We start from the raw sequence: 13,526 nt of genomic DNA, 5'->3' as shown, positions 1-13,526 counted from the left end.
ATATATATATATATACACATACACACAGACACACACATACATATACCCCCAGAGGGTCAGGAAAGGGTCTGGGGTCTCCCCTGGGTGGGCAGTGCTACCCCCTCATTACTCACAAACATATATACATACATACAGACACATACACAGGGTTGGGAAGGGTTTGGGGTCTCCCCTGGGTGGGCAGTGCTACCCCCTCGTTACTCACAAACATATACACAGACATATATATACACACAGTGCTACCCCCTCGTTACTCACAAACATAGACATATATATACACAGGGTTGGGAAGGGTCTGGGGTCTCCCCTGGGTGGGTAGCATAACCCTCTCATTACTCATACACATATACACACACATATATACGTACACACATACATACAGGCACATACACAGAGGGTCAGGAAGGGTCTGGGGTCTCCCCTGGATGGGTAGTGCCACCACCTCGTTACACACTTACAGACACATACATATGTAGACATACACACGGAGGGTCAGGAAGAGTCTGGGGTCTCCCCTGGGTGGGCAATGTAACCCCCTTGTTACATACACATAGACAGACATACATATACACACACACAGGGTCAGGAAGGGTCTGGGGTCTCCCCTGGATAGGCAGTGCCACCCCCTTGTTACACACACACACAAAGAGACACACATACATACACAGGCACACACAGAGACACAGACATAGACACATATATACATCGAGACACATCCAGCCCCACCAAGGCACCCGGTGCCGTGTCCGGTGGGGATGGGGCTGGTTCCCACGGTGGGAATGTGCCCCTTGGGATTGGGGGGATGGGGGATGTGTGTGCCACACCTGTGCCTACAACCTGTGTCCATGTCCCCAGGCTGAAGGAGATACCAAGGGTGATAAGGCCAAAGTTAAGGATGAGGTAAGGAGTTGGGTGTTTTCTGGAGGAAAGTTTGATCACCGAGTGTTTCTGTTGGGGTGGGGAGGAAGGGAGGGTTGGTGGTAATGGAGTGAGTTTTCAAAGTATTAACTGTCTTTTAACCCTGGAGAATCGACTTAACTACCATTTCACTGATTTCAATGGCCTAGCCTCACATTCCTTGGAAACTGGGAGGAAAAGGAGCTAAAGACTTCATTTCTAAAAGCATAATTTCTGGGGGTTTGAAACAAGAGTTACTTAATGAATTTTTTGCACCTTCCTCTACCATGACATTAAATCCAATTCTTCTTTCTCACCAGCCCCAACGGAGATCAGCGAGGTTATCTGCTGTGAGTATCCTCTGGCTGGGCAGAGAGGTGACAACACTTGGGTTTTACACTTGAGGAGTAGGTGTTTAAATAGGTGGCAGAGCTGTAGGAGCTCTGGAGACATCAGTTGTTGACAGTAAGTCCCTGCCCTGAGGATCTGCCCCATTGTGAGTTGGAGTGGGAGTGGTAACTGATACATCAAGTGAAGGGTTTTGATTTCAAATGGTTTGGTTTGCCTTCCTGAAAACTAAACTGTTTGGGTTGAATGTTTTCAAAATGTTTGTTTCTCTTAAAATAATTGGAAGAAATGATTTTAAGGCGAAAAAGTCCCTGGAGGGGAATTACCACAAGGACATGGAGTGATAGGACTATTGGAAATGGCCTTCAGCTGAAGGTTGGAGGATTAGATTGGCTATTGGGAAGAAATTCCTCCCTGTGAGGGTTGTGAGGAACTGGCACAGGTTGCCAAGAGCAGCTGTGACTGCTCTGGGAGTGTTCCAGGCTAGGTTGCATGGGGCTTGGAGCAACTTGGGCTGGTGGAAGGTGTCCCTGCCCATGGCAGGGGGTGGGACTGGATGATTAAGGTCCCTTCAACCCAAACCATTCCAGGACTCTCTAACCCAAGATGTTTTTATCCGTGACAGAAACCTGCTCCTCCGAAGCCAGAGCCCAAACCTAAAAAGGCAGCTCCAAAGGTGAGTTGGGTCAGTGCTGGTGGGAGAGGTAAATGTTCTGAGGTTTAGATCTGTCTGGTAATGACAAACCTTGGACTTCACTTGTGCAGTGATGAGATGGAGCTGCATTGTCCCTTCCATCAATCTGCACTGAAAACTTGGGAATTGAGAAAATTGGCATAAAAACACTGAACTCTTGACTGTGGTTACCAATCTCTTATACATCCAGACATGGGTGGGATTTGTTTTTTTGGGCCAACATCCAGTGCTGGTTTTGGGGTTTGTGTCTCATGAGTTGGTCACTAACGGCAAACACCATGTGTCCACAGAAGAGTGAGAAGGTGCCCAAGGGGAAGAAGGGGAAAGCTGATGCTGGCAAGGAGGGAAACAACCCTGCAGAAAATGGAGATGCCAAAACAGACCAGGTATCCCAGCAGGATTGATTCCTCTCACACGGGGACAGGTCTTGGCTTGTGCTAACGACGAGGAATTGTTGTTTATTTAGACCTGTTGTTATGACATTTAAGACACATCCACAGATGTGTAGGTAAAGAGTTAAAGCTGTGCTTGCCAGGGGCTGTTGCCACATGGAAGCTACTGTTCTTCCTCCCTAAAATGTGCACGTATAAAGCAACTTTTAGGTTGTTTTCTTACAGTGCCTTGAATGTTCGGTTGAATGTGAGTCAGAATTATTTAATTTTATTGAAAATGACTTGATTTTTATTAAAAATGATCTAACGTCCTTCAAAATCAGAGAGTTTTCAGCCCAGAAAAGATTTGTTCTGCTCAAGGATTTGGTATTTGAAAACCTGAGTTATCATTTTTGATGTTCTCTCTATTGATTTGGTTCCCCTTTCTCTTTCCCAGGCACAGAAAGCTGAAGGTGCTGGTGAAGCCAAGTAAAAAAAAAGTGTGAATTTTTGATAACTGTGTACTTCTGGTGACTGTACAGTTTGAAATACTATTTTTTATCAAGTTTTATAACAATGCAGAATTTTGGTTTACTTTTTTTTAAGCTATGTTGTTAGCACACAGATCGCTTCGTTGTTGTGTTCTAGGGAGGGGTTGGGGAGGGGGAACAGCTGGGGACAAATGTCATTTAGTCTATTTCTCAAAAACCTAAATTTTAATAAGAAAAAGCTTTTTCCAGTCCCCCAGTTTTTGGAAGAAGGGCCCTTCCTGCAGGGAGGAGGAAGGGATTCCCTCCTGTTGTGTCTCAGTTAAGTCCAAGTGAACATCGAAGCTCCCAAGGTGCCGTTGCCAACTCTAAAACCTAATGCCATCAGTTTTCCTTTGGTGTCTCCCTGTTTGCCTATCACTCCAAACCATGGCAAAACTGGCATTTTTGGGATGTGCCACACTCAATCCACTGTCAGGTGATGGGGATTTCTGGTGTCTAATTTGGCTCAAAAAGGAGCTGCACTTCCTCTTTTCCATTGTGGATCTCCAGAGACAGAAACTTTGCCTTTAAATTTCTTTTCCTCTCCAAGTCAGGGTCGGTTTGTGCCGTTGTCAGACAACACACTGGTGTGAATGTGTCCAACCCTCACTCTAAAGTTTTCCCTCTACAAGCATAAGCTGAAGATTCTTAACGGTTTAATAGCAACTTTTACGTTTCAGTAGTCCACAAAGGGAAGGGAGCTTGACAGTTGTTGTAAAATGTTGCAGATTGTAGCCCATGTCCTGCCTAAATTCCTATGATTGTTCATGAAAAGTACCTTTAATAAAGCTGGATACGATTTGGCTTGGACTGTTCTTAATGCTCTCATTCCTCATGCCTTTATCCCTGGGCTAAATCAAAAGGAGTGTGGGCAACAGGTCAAAAGAGGTGATTCTTCCCCTCTCCCTACAGGGAAGCTGTAGAGGGACTCTGTTAGGAGCTGCAGTGATAGGACAAGGGACAAGGAGTTCAAACTGAAGGTGGGAAAGTCTAGGTTGGATGTGAGGAAAAAGTTTTTTTCCTGTGAGGGTGGTGAGACACTGGCACAAGTTGCCCAGGGAGGCTGTGGCTGCCCCAACCCTGGCAGTGTTCATTCCCGGTTGGATAAAGCCCTGAGCAACCTGATCTAGTGAGGAGGTGTCCCTGCCCAGGGCAGGAGGTTGGGGCTGGATGATCTCTAAGGTCTGTTTCAACCCCTAAATCCTATGATTCTATGATGATTCTATTGCCTCTCAGGTCCTTTAAGAACTTGCTGTGTGCAGGTTTGTGTTTGTGTTTTCATTCAGGTGATTAATTCTGTCTTAATTCACAAGTGAAAAGTGAGATTTCCTTACCCAAAAATGAGCTTTCCTTACCCAAAAGCTAGATCCCTGCAGGGTGTCTTTAAACCCTTGGCTTTTGGGAGGCCCAAACTGGAGCATGTAAGTGGATCTACTGAGATAAATAATCTTTAGTGTTGAACAAAGTCTTCCTGTATGAAATGGGGAGGAACAGAGTGATCTTGGAGTTGCTGCTGCAGAGGAAAGTAAATTCTGGTGAGCTTTTCTTGGGAGTGAAACCAGAATTGGCTCCATAAAACTGATGATGTGTTACATTTCTGCACTTTAACTCAAATATTGTTGCTCCTGCTAATCGAATCCAGACCTGGCTGTGGCAGTGACTAAGCAAGAGAGGAGATTTGTTTGAGTCAAAATGCACCAATTTTACAGTTGCTCCTTAGGCTCTAGAGCTGAGCCAAACCCAAACCCCCTGTGCAAACCTCTCCTTCAGGGACTGTCAGATGGAGTAATTTTTCCATCTCTGCTTGGCCTTCCCTAGGAGTTCAGTGTCTGTTTGTGATTAAGTTCAGTGACCTGTTTCAACCTGTGCTGATTTCAGAGGGAATCCAGGGAAAACGAACAGGGCAGAGTTTCACAGCAGGACGTGGTGTCAGGAGTGCTGGAAGTGCTCTGGAGCCACTGTGACAGTGAGATGTGCTAATGTGAGCTGCTCTGTTCTGTGTTTCCATAGCTGGTATGTACTGTATTCAGCAGACAGAAGAGACATAATGATGGATCATCTTCCTAACTGATCTTTAATCAGCCCCACCCAGAAGCAGCAGCTTAGGAACAGCCACCAAAACTCCTGACCATGCCCTGGAGCAGTGGGATGTGGCTGCTGAGAGGCTGTGGCTCCCCTGCAGCAGGGAGAGAAGTTTCTTGGCTGGGTGGGGTGTTCTCCAAGAGCTGCAGCTTGGGAGGAGCCCTGGGGTGTCCCTGAGTTGGGGTTAAGGTGTTGGGGGAAGTGGGAAGTGAATCCAGGAGTGACCAGAATGGCTGTTGGGTCCTGTGATGTTGCTCTGGTTCACTGTGCCTTGTCCCATCGTGGAGAGCAAGAGGAGTCGGTGGCAGATGTGAGTTGAGGATTTCCCAAGGAGTCCAAATTTCCCAGTACCAGAGGGAGTGAGCATGGAAGCTGTGGAATGGTCTGGGACTTGAGCATGGCCTGGGTGATTCCATAAGCACTCTTGGCAAGGAAATTGGGATTTCACTCAGTAATAACAATATAATTCTCGTTATATTAAGATAATTAAATGGTTTCAAATAGCCTCCTTGGCTTTTGTAGAGTTTTACCTTGGGCTTTGACAAGAGAACAAACACTTTCAAAGGGTTTTGAAGGAGTTGCTGCTGGCCAAGTTGCCAAGGGGAATGTTCTGCTGTTCCCTGTGTCCATTGAGGTGGTTGTGAGGCTTTTCACTCCCCAGTCATTAAACACAGTGCTGCTAACGAAGGGAATTGCAGGTTTGCTCTTTGTAGAAGTTACTCCTTCCCTCCTCAGTCTTTCCAACCTGCAGTAGCTGTGCTGCCCTGTGTGGTGCTGTGCAGGACATTTGCTCCAGCCAAGCAGGAAAATGAAACTTTTGGGTGGTAACTGCCACCTAAGCTCCTCTGTAGCTCTTTAGCTGTGCTATCTCCCTGCTAACCACAACTCCCAACCTCATTCCACCTTGGATGGAATCCCAGTCTTGGATGCAGCTACCACAATGTCTACTCCACCCCGTGCTGATCCTACGAGACAACTTCGTTAGGTACCAACACTTTCATTTTGCTACAAACTTTGTCTTTTTCTTTATTCTGCTCTGGAATCTACTTGCTGATCCAAACATCCCCTTAGAAAAGACACCGTAAAGGAGTTTTTCCTCCCCATGGATGATCTGTGCTGTTGCTCAGTGAGGGCTCTGCCTGTCCCTTCTCCACAGAAAGCAGAGGATGTTTTTGCTGCTGAGATTTCCAAGCTCTTGCTAGGTCTGAGGTGTTTCCCACTGGATGTGCCCTCGTGCTGGAGTTACTGGCCTGTTGGGCTTGACTCGACACGCAGGGCTCATCTATTTCTCCTTAAGCAAACACAGGGTAAGGGATGCTAAAGCCAGTAAATCCAACTAATTAGCTCTGTAAATTAAAGCCAAGGAGCAGCAGCAGTGCTGTGCTGCAGCCTGTGCGTGGCTTCTGCTTGGAGGCACCACAAATCTGCATCTCTGCCTGCCACAGAGCCCCAGGCTAAAAATAAAGTGTTGCTGTTAAATTGTAATCAGTTTTTACCCGGGGAAATTGTCTCTGAGGATCAGCTGGGAATGGGGTTTGTGCTGCTGGGTGCAGTTAACAAGCTGGGCTGTCAGGTGGGCTCTGCTTCAGCACCTCTGTGTTTGGGCTGGTGGAAATGAGACCATCAGTTGGATGGGAACAAATGGGAAAACCCTGGTGATCTCCTGTTGGAGGATACCAGTGCTGTGCAGCAATGTGCAGTTATTTTACAACTGAAAAGACTGGGAACTGACTGATTGTTTTAAACCAAACTGAGGATCAGCTCCAGTGAGATCATACCTGCAGTGCTGCATCCAGCTCTGGGGTCTCCAGCACAGGAAGGACATGGAGATGCTGGAGTAAGTCCAGAGGAGACCACCAAGATTATTAGAGGAATGGAGCAGCTCTGGTATGAGGAAAATTTGGGAGAAATGGGATTTGTTCAGCCTGGAAAAGAGAAGGCTTAGGGGTGACCTAATTGCAGTGCCTGAAGGAGCCAACAGGAAGGATGGAGAGAAACTATTCACAAGGGCCTGGAATGGCAGGACAAGGGGGAATGGATCCCACTGACACAGGGCAAGGTAAGATGGAATAAATTCCTCCCTGTGAGGTGCTGAGGCTCTGGCACAGGTTGCCCAGAGAAGCTGTGGCTGCTCCATCCCTGGGAGTGTTCCAGGCCAGGTTGGATGGGGCTTGGAGCAACCTGGGCTGATGGGAGGTGTCCCTGCCCATGGTAGGGGTGGGATGAGATGAGCTTTGAAGTCCTTCCAACCCAAACCATTCCATGATTTCTATGATTTAAGCAAACTCCTGGGAAAGCACAACAGCAGTTCCTGCTTGCAGCTGATGCTGAAGAAAGACCATGGATTGCAGCAGTTTAGGTAAAAATCCAAAGACTATGTAAGGAGTTACCACATCATTTTGGATGTTCCTGGATGTCTGGAAAGCTGCTCAGAAGTGCTGGGTACATGGAATATGTCTTGTTCTTAAAACAAGTCACAAAAGCCTCTTGTCTCTCTACTAATTACCTCAGCTCTGAACATTCCCTGTCAATTTACATGATAATTTTCCTTGTTCTCTGTCTGATACCTTCCACACCTTCCTTTCTCCATCCTCTTAAGGAACAATATGACATGCACAGGAGATGTACAAAGAACCAGAAACGAGGGAATCTTGCAGCTGCTTGTATGGAAAAGGGAACAGCACATCCAGCATCCAGAAAGTCACCACTGATAATAAAAAGGCAAATGGGTTCAGTGTTCCTTACCAGGATGGTTTAAATCCTTGCAGAATTAGCAGCTCTGCCTCTAAGTGTGTCTCAGTTTAGTAATTTCAGCACAAATTGCCTGGGAAAATAGACCCAAACTGCTGTTACCATTTATTTGCCTCTTAGTAGGTGAGACTGTAGGGAATGGCCTGTTCCAAACAGGGCTGAAGCCTCTGGAAGGCTGTCAGCAGAGCCTGGGCATGATCCTTGTTTCCCTAATATTCCAGGGATTTTCTGGGGTCTTAAACACTGAAATTACTGGGAAATGATAGAGCAAAGTCCCTGGGCTCCCCCAAAGCAACATCCTAGGTGAGGATTCAGCTGAGTGGAAGTTAACATGAGTTAGTTGCCATCACTGCCCATAATCCTACAGAACCACCTTTCCCCCAGCCACGTTTTCATGTTCAGTTGGAAATGAATTGGGCTAAAAAAACCCAGGTGAAAAGTCAATTGGATCATATCAGGAGAACTCCCCACGTCTCTGCTCCTCCCAGTGCAGTGCCCTTGGATCAACAGTCTTGAGTCTCAGAATCATTTCCTCCTGCAGTTTTCCTTTTGCATTCACAGAGCTCAGTTATATTTGGAGAAAGTGACAGGATCTCCCACCCCTGAGCCCTTCCAGGTGGGGCTGAAAAGCAACAAGGAAGGAAAAAAAGGACTAAATTCAGTGAGTGCATCCAGCAGATATTGAGTCACAGGATCATTTGTGTCAGAAGAATCACCCAGTTTGATGGCACAGGGATTTCACTGTCCCTAAATCATCCCAGATATGGTAATACCATACCCAGGGACTAATATTGCTGGCTATAATTCCTGAGGAAATGGGTCCTTATCCTGCAGTTGATAGGGATGAAATGGAGCTCGAGTTAAACTCAAAGTTTACAGAGAGAGCTCATCGTTTGTGAGGGATGGGAAGGAGATGGCACAGAGGGAGCTGATGCTGAGTGAGGTTTGATTGAGGCTAATAAAGAGCCTTAGTAAGTTGGCATTAGGAGCCTTCTGATGTGAAAGGCTGGGCTGATTTAAAACCTTTTGTTAAAAGCTATTTTGTCAATCTTTTGGGAGTTTAACCATCTCCTTGCAAAGGGAGCCAGAAAATCTGTGGTGTGGTAGAAGAAACAGCAGCAGAAAACATCAGGGAAAACTTCCTCAGTGTGAGATCTTTTCGAAGGCATTAAAGGCTCTGAATGAGAACATTTCATTGCCATAAAGACAACAAACCAACCTGGAGAAAGTAATGGGAGAACATAGGAAGAACTGAAGTGGCTGTGGTGACCCAGGCATGGAACATCTCAACCCTTCACCCTCCAAAGCACCTTCAGGTCCTACAAGACTTTGCATTTTGCTACTGGGCACACAGACCCCAAACTTTGTAGTTTTCCCATTCTTAACAAGTTTGATGGTGGATTTAATTTATTCTTAGTTATCCCACTGAATTGACTTTGGATTTTTGGGGGATTTTTTTTGACTTTGCCCTCTGGACAGCAGCTCTCCTGCTTTTAAGCCTGTGAGTTGCCCTTGCTGTGCTGAGTGTACATGGCAATCATGAAGCTAGAGAGAAGTTCCTATTAAGATTACCATTCATCTGGTTAGTCTGACTTCTTATTTTAACCTTGCTCAGCCAGATTTTATTTGCCTTTATTCCAATGAAGTGACATCTCGGTGCTTCTTGCTGGAATTCAGTGTTACCTCAGCACAAGAGCTGAACATACCATCAGGAGTTCTGAGCTCAGCCTGATGGTAAACTTAGCCAGTTTTTCTTATCATTTTCTTCTCGTGGAGGGAACACCAGAGGTGGTTACTGTGCAGTGTTTGGTGAGTGGGTTTGTTGCCCTGCAGCCTGGCTGGGTTTCCTTGGGTTTCCCTGGATTTCCCTGCCATGCCATGATCCAATTCACTCCCAGGCTGCCAAGCCCTGCAGAGGAAAATTCCATTGATAGGGAATTAATCTCCCTTGCCAAGGATGCTCGTGATTTCAGAGCAGAGCTGGGTCTGAGCACGTTGGCAGGGGAAGGTTGGATTGGGACACCTCGCGGTGCCTCCTTTGCCCCAGCCCCAGGGTTAGCTCATTAACACGCTGTGATTAACAGCCTGTTCCTTCCCTTCGCCACACGGTGGTACCAGGAAACACGGAATCGGGGCTGGGAGGCCAAAAAAATGGCAGGGAGAGTCCAAAAGCAGCTTAGCAAACTTGGGGTGGCTGAAGCCTGGTTTGTCACTGTGACATCTCTGTTATTTGCTTGCAGGAGCAGCAGGAGCAGCAACCTCCATCCTCTGCCACCAGCCCAAACAACACTCCCCCAAGCTGTGTGAGTCCCCTCTGAGCCTCTTCCCCATTTTTGGTGTGTTTTTACTCAAAATCCAGGCAGGCTCCTCAATTCCTCATCAGTTCACAGGCAGAGCTGACATTTCACAGGGATCTACCTCTGTCTTTGAATTTCCCACATCTATTTTAAGAGCCACTGGACCATTCCTTTTCCTCTTCAGGCCTTTATTGCAGCTGCTGTGGCACATGGCCTGAAAGTTTGAGCCTGAACCAGAGCTGCTGCAATCCATCTCCTCTGGCCTCAGTTGGGGAAGGGATACTTTATCCTAAACCCAGATTTAAATAGGTTTCATATCAGCTTGGCCACTTGTTGGCACTTATCAGACTTATTGAATCTTCAGCCTGAGATCAGAGAATGCATGATAATGGTCAAAGAAATATTACTTTATTTATTGAACAGCTTCCTGTGCTTTTTGTCATGGTTCCTTTCACTGTTGTGTGCCACTATTTGAGTGCACGTGCTTTTTTCTCTATAGGCCAAATCTAGGAGGTTGAATTGTAATCTCTGCTAATTCAGTCTCCTTACAAATTGAACCAGTGATTTTTTTCTGATGCTGTAAAACTCCATGTTCATTTTGCCAGCCAGAAACTTTACCAGCATTGCATTTAAGTCTTGGAGAAAACCATCCTGGGACGTGTCCTGGGTTGAAGCAATGCCATGAATTGCTGGTTTTCCTTCACCTTTTACTTTCTCAAAAGGCTTAGTCCTTGGGTTATCTCCTTCTAGTACATGCTTTCCATGTTTACCTTTTCCAAGGAGCAGTGTGTAAAGCTGGAAAGGAAGTTGCTGCTTCCCAGAGCTGGTGAGATTGCAGGGAAAGCACTTGACACCCTCTTGATACTTCCTTGTAGTAGATGCAAAAGGGAAAGATGAGCTCCTGGCAAGCTAAATTCATTCCTCTTCTTCAGCTCTCAGTAGCTGCTTAGGGCAGGGATTGCTGAATTTATTGGGATGGGGATTTATTTGTGCATTTTACAAGGTGAAGTGGACAAAACTCCACCCAGAATTATAGGGAAGAGGCAGAGATTTCTAGTCACAAATATAAATATTCTTGAAGATGTAGTAATCATTGAAACCAAATGTTTCAGGGACATCTGAGTGTGCTGAAAAATACGGAGAGTTTATTCACATCTCCGTTTCAGAACACCATACCCTGGTGGTTCCTGGAAAATGAACCTCCAGTAATTGTTCTGTGATGAGCACAATGAGCAAACCAAGATTCTTATCCCTTTGCAGGGAATGCTTTGGGAGTTTGGCTAATTGATCACTCAGGGAGTGAACGATTTCCTCCAGCAAAGCAGGGAGGAGCCAACCTTCAGCTTGTGGTTTGGGGGGGGGAAAGGCCAGGCTGGATGGGGCTTGGAGCAACCTGGGCTAGTGGAAAGTGTCCCTGCCCATGGCAGGGGTGGAATGGGATGAATTTTAAGGTCTCTTCTAAGCCAAACCATTCCATGATTTATGAACACTGGTTCAGCCCAGAATTGGGAATGCTGATAGACCCTTTCCTCCTGCCACAGAATCACTGAGGATCCTGAGCTGGAAGGGACCCACAAGGATCATCAAAATCCAACTGCTGGCCCTGCACAGGACACCCCAACAATCCCACCATGTCCTTGAGAGTGTTGTCCTGCCTGGGGGAGGTCAGGGTGGCAGTCCCAGCACTGCCTGAGCACACAGTGCTGGATCTGACATGTGCTGGGTGACACTCTACACTGTGTGCCTGGCTCGGACACAGGAGTAAACAGATTGTTTAAGATAAACCCCACCAATGTCACCCCAAGGTCCTTGTCACATGCTGTGTGTGCCTGGAACAGGCTCTGAGCATTCCCTCTCAGATTCCTTGGGTTCCTGCCTGGGCTGAAGAAACTGTCTCAGCAGGTAACACTGCACAAGCAGGTGAGGGCAGAACTGGGGTTCCCCCGTGCTGCTGGGCAGCTCTTCCAGCAGTTCCCAGGCTCCCTGCCTAATTCCCAGTGCAGTGCCAGGCTCTCCTCACAAGAGGGAATCTTCCAGCCTCACCTCCTCAGCCACTCCTGCATTCTGGCACAGTCCCCATCTTACACCAGAAGGCCAAAAACTCCATTTCCCCCCTGACTGGTGCAAAGACCACGAGGAACAACAAACATATTCCACATGGGATGGTTTTTCCCTGTTCTTGAGCTGCTTTGCTTTCTGCCCTAACCCTTTCACTTCACTGAAAAATTAACTTCTAAGCCCATAGTGCTGATATTTAAACCCATCTGTTTCTGTCTGGGTAGTGATGATATTTAAAGCCATGTCTATATCTTCCTCTCCTGAAAGCTTCTGCTGGTGATTTGGTAGAAAGGACATTTATCTGCTGGTAATTGACTCCCATATTAACTTCCAACTGGCAAACAGCTGCCAAAAAACTGTTTTCCATCTCTGTTGATCAATAGTCCCTTTCAACAAGTATCTGGTGTTACTGAGTGGTAACAGCTAATAGCACTTATGGTTCTCATACTATTCCAAGCCCTGTAGTTTATCCCAGTGCCTTTAGATTTGATAGAAGGCTTTTGAGTTAACTAACATTGCATCAGATGTTATTTATTAGCCATTTCTGACACACTGACCCTATTTCCACTGTATCTCATGCTGGGCCATTGCCACAGGACATTTGTCTCCAGGACTATGTGAGTTGCTTCTGTGCAGGCTGTAAACAGAAAGATGAGACAGCAGGTCTGGCCAGGACTTTCTGAAACCAGGCTGGGAGCAAAGAGCTGATTTCCCACAGGAAAAGGGTGACAGAGTTGTTACCCTCCATGCAGGTCTCAGTTTTTACTGTCACTGAAGTCAGCACCAAAACTCAAAGCATCTTCAGGGTTGGAGCCTTTTAAACTTCTCATTGCCTCTAGCAAAACCTTTCTTGGTCTAAAACAATATCCACTGAAGCTTTTATCTACCCATTGGGTGACAAAATGCCCAATTGATCAAGGTTTTACTTTGTAAATTGTTGTTCCTCAGTGGTTGGATATGCACAGGAGAGCAAAGCTGAGGTGAGGGACACATTTGGGGCACGTAATAGCTAATAAGAGATATTTAGTCCACAGGGGTAAAACTTCCCCATCTGATCCACACCACCCTCCCCTCTGCACAGCCACAACAAAGAGGTGACCTCGATCACACAGATGTCCACAAAGTTTAGAGGAAGAAAGACAAACTAAGTTCTTGTTTTATCTTTCCTGAACAGTTCTGCAGCATGACAAGGACAGAAGAGCAGCACACAAGGATGAGCCAGGTGGATTTGTAGCCTACTTTGGGCCGAACTTTGAGTGCCTAGGTGGACACTAAAGAACTATTTTGAGAGAAGATTCTTCTAGTTAAGGATCAAGTGGTTCCTCCCTCATCAGCAGAAGGGTAAGTACTCTTGGTAAACTCTCCCAGAAATGCACCAAACCTCTCATGAGAGAGGCAGGAAAGGCTCAGCTCAACTGTCCTGACATTTCTAATGCAAACCACAAGTGCCTCTTTGGGAAGAAGAACATCTAAAGAGCAACCTCCAAGCTCCATTCCT

At 46.4% G+C, this 13,526-nt stretch overlaps 1 protein-coding gene across 1 annotated transcript; it reads left to right on the top strand.

Annotated features, from left to right (window-relative positions):
• Positions 1 to 855: 855 nt before the first annotated feature.
• Positions 856 to 3,112, top strand: HMGN2 (high mobility group nucleosomal binding domain 2; the record flags this gene model as incomplete). Its single annotated transcript, XM_009074346.1, has 5 exons — positions 856 to 900; positions 1,218 to 1,247; positions 1,871 to 1,921; positions 2,230 to 2,325; positions 2,768 to 3,112. Coding segments are annotated over 5 exons (258 nt in total), but the record flags the coding sequence as incomplete, so codon positions are not given.
• Between the last annotated feature and the right edge of the window lie 10,414 nt (positions 3,113 to 13,526).

Source organism: Acanthisitta chloris, unplaced genomic scaffold (assembly GCF_000695815.1).
Source record: "Acanthisitta chloris isolate BGI_N310 unplaced genomic scaffold, ASM69581v1 scaffold8225, whole genome shotgun sequence".
Lineage (NCBI taxonomy): Eukaryota > Metazoa > Chordata > Aves > Passeriformes > Acanthisittidae > Acanthisitta > Acanthisitta chloris.
This window is presented reverse-complemented; position numbering and strand designations above follow the sequence as displayed.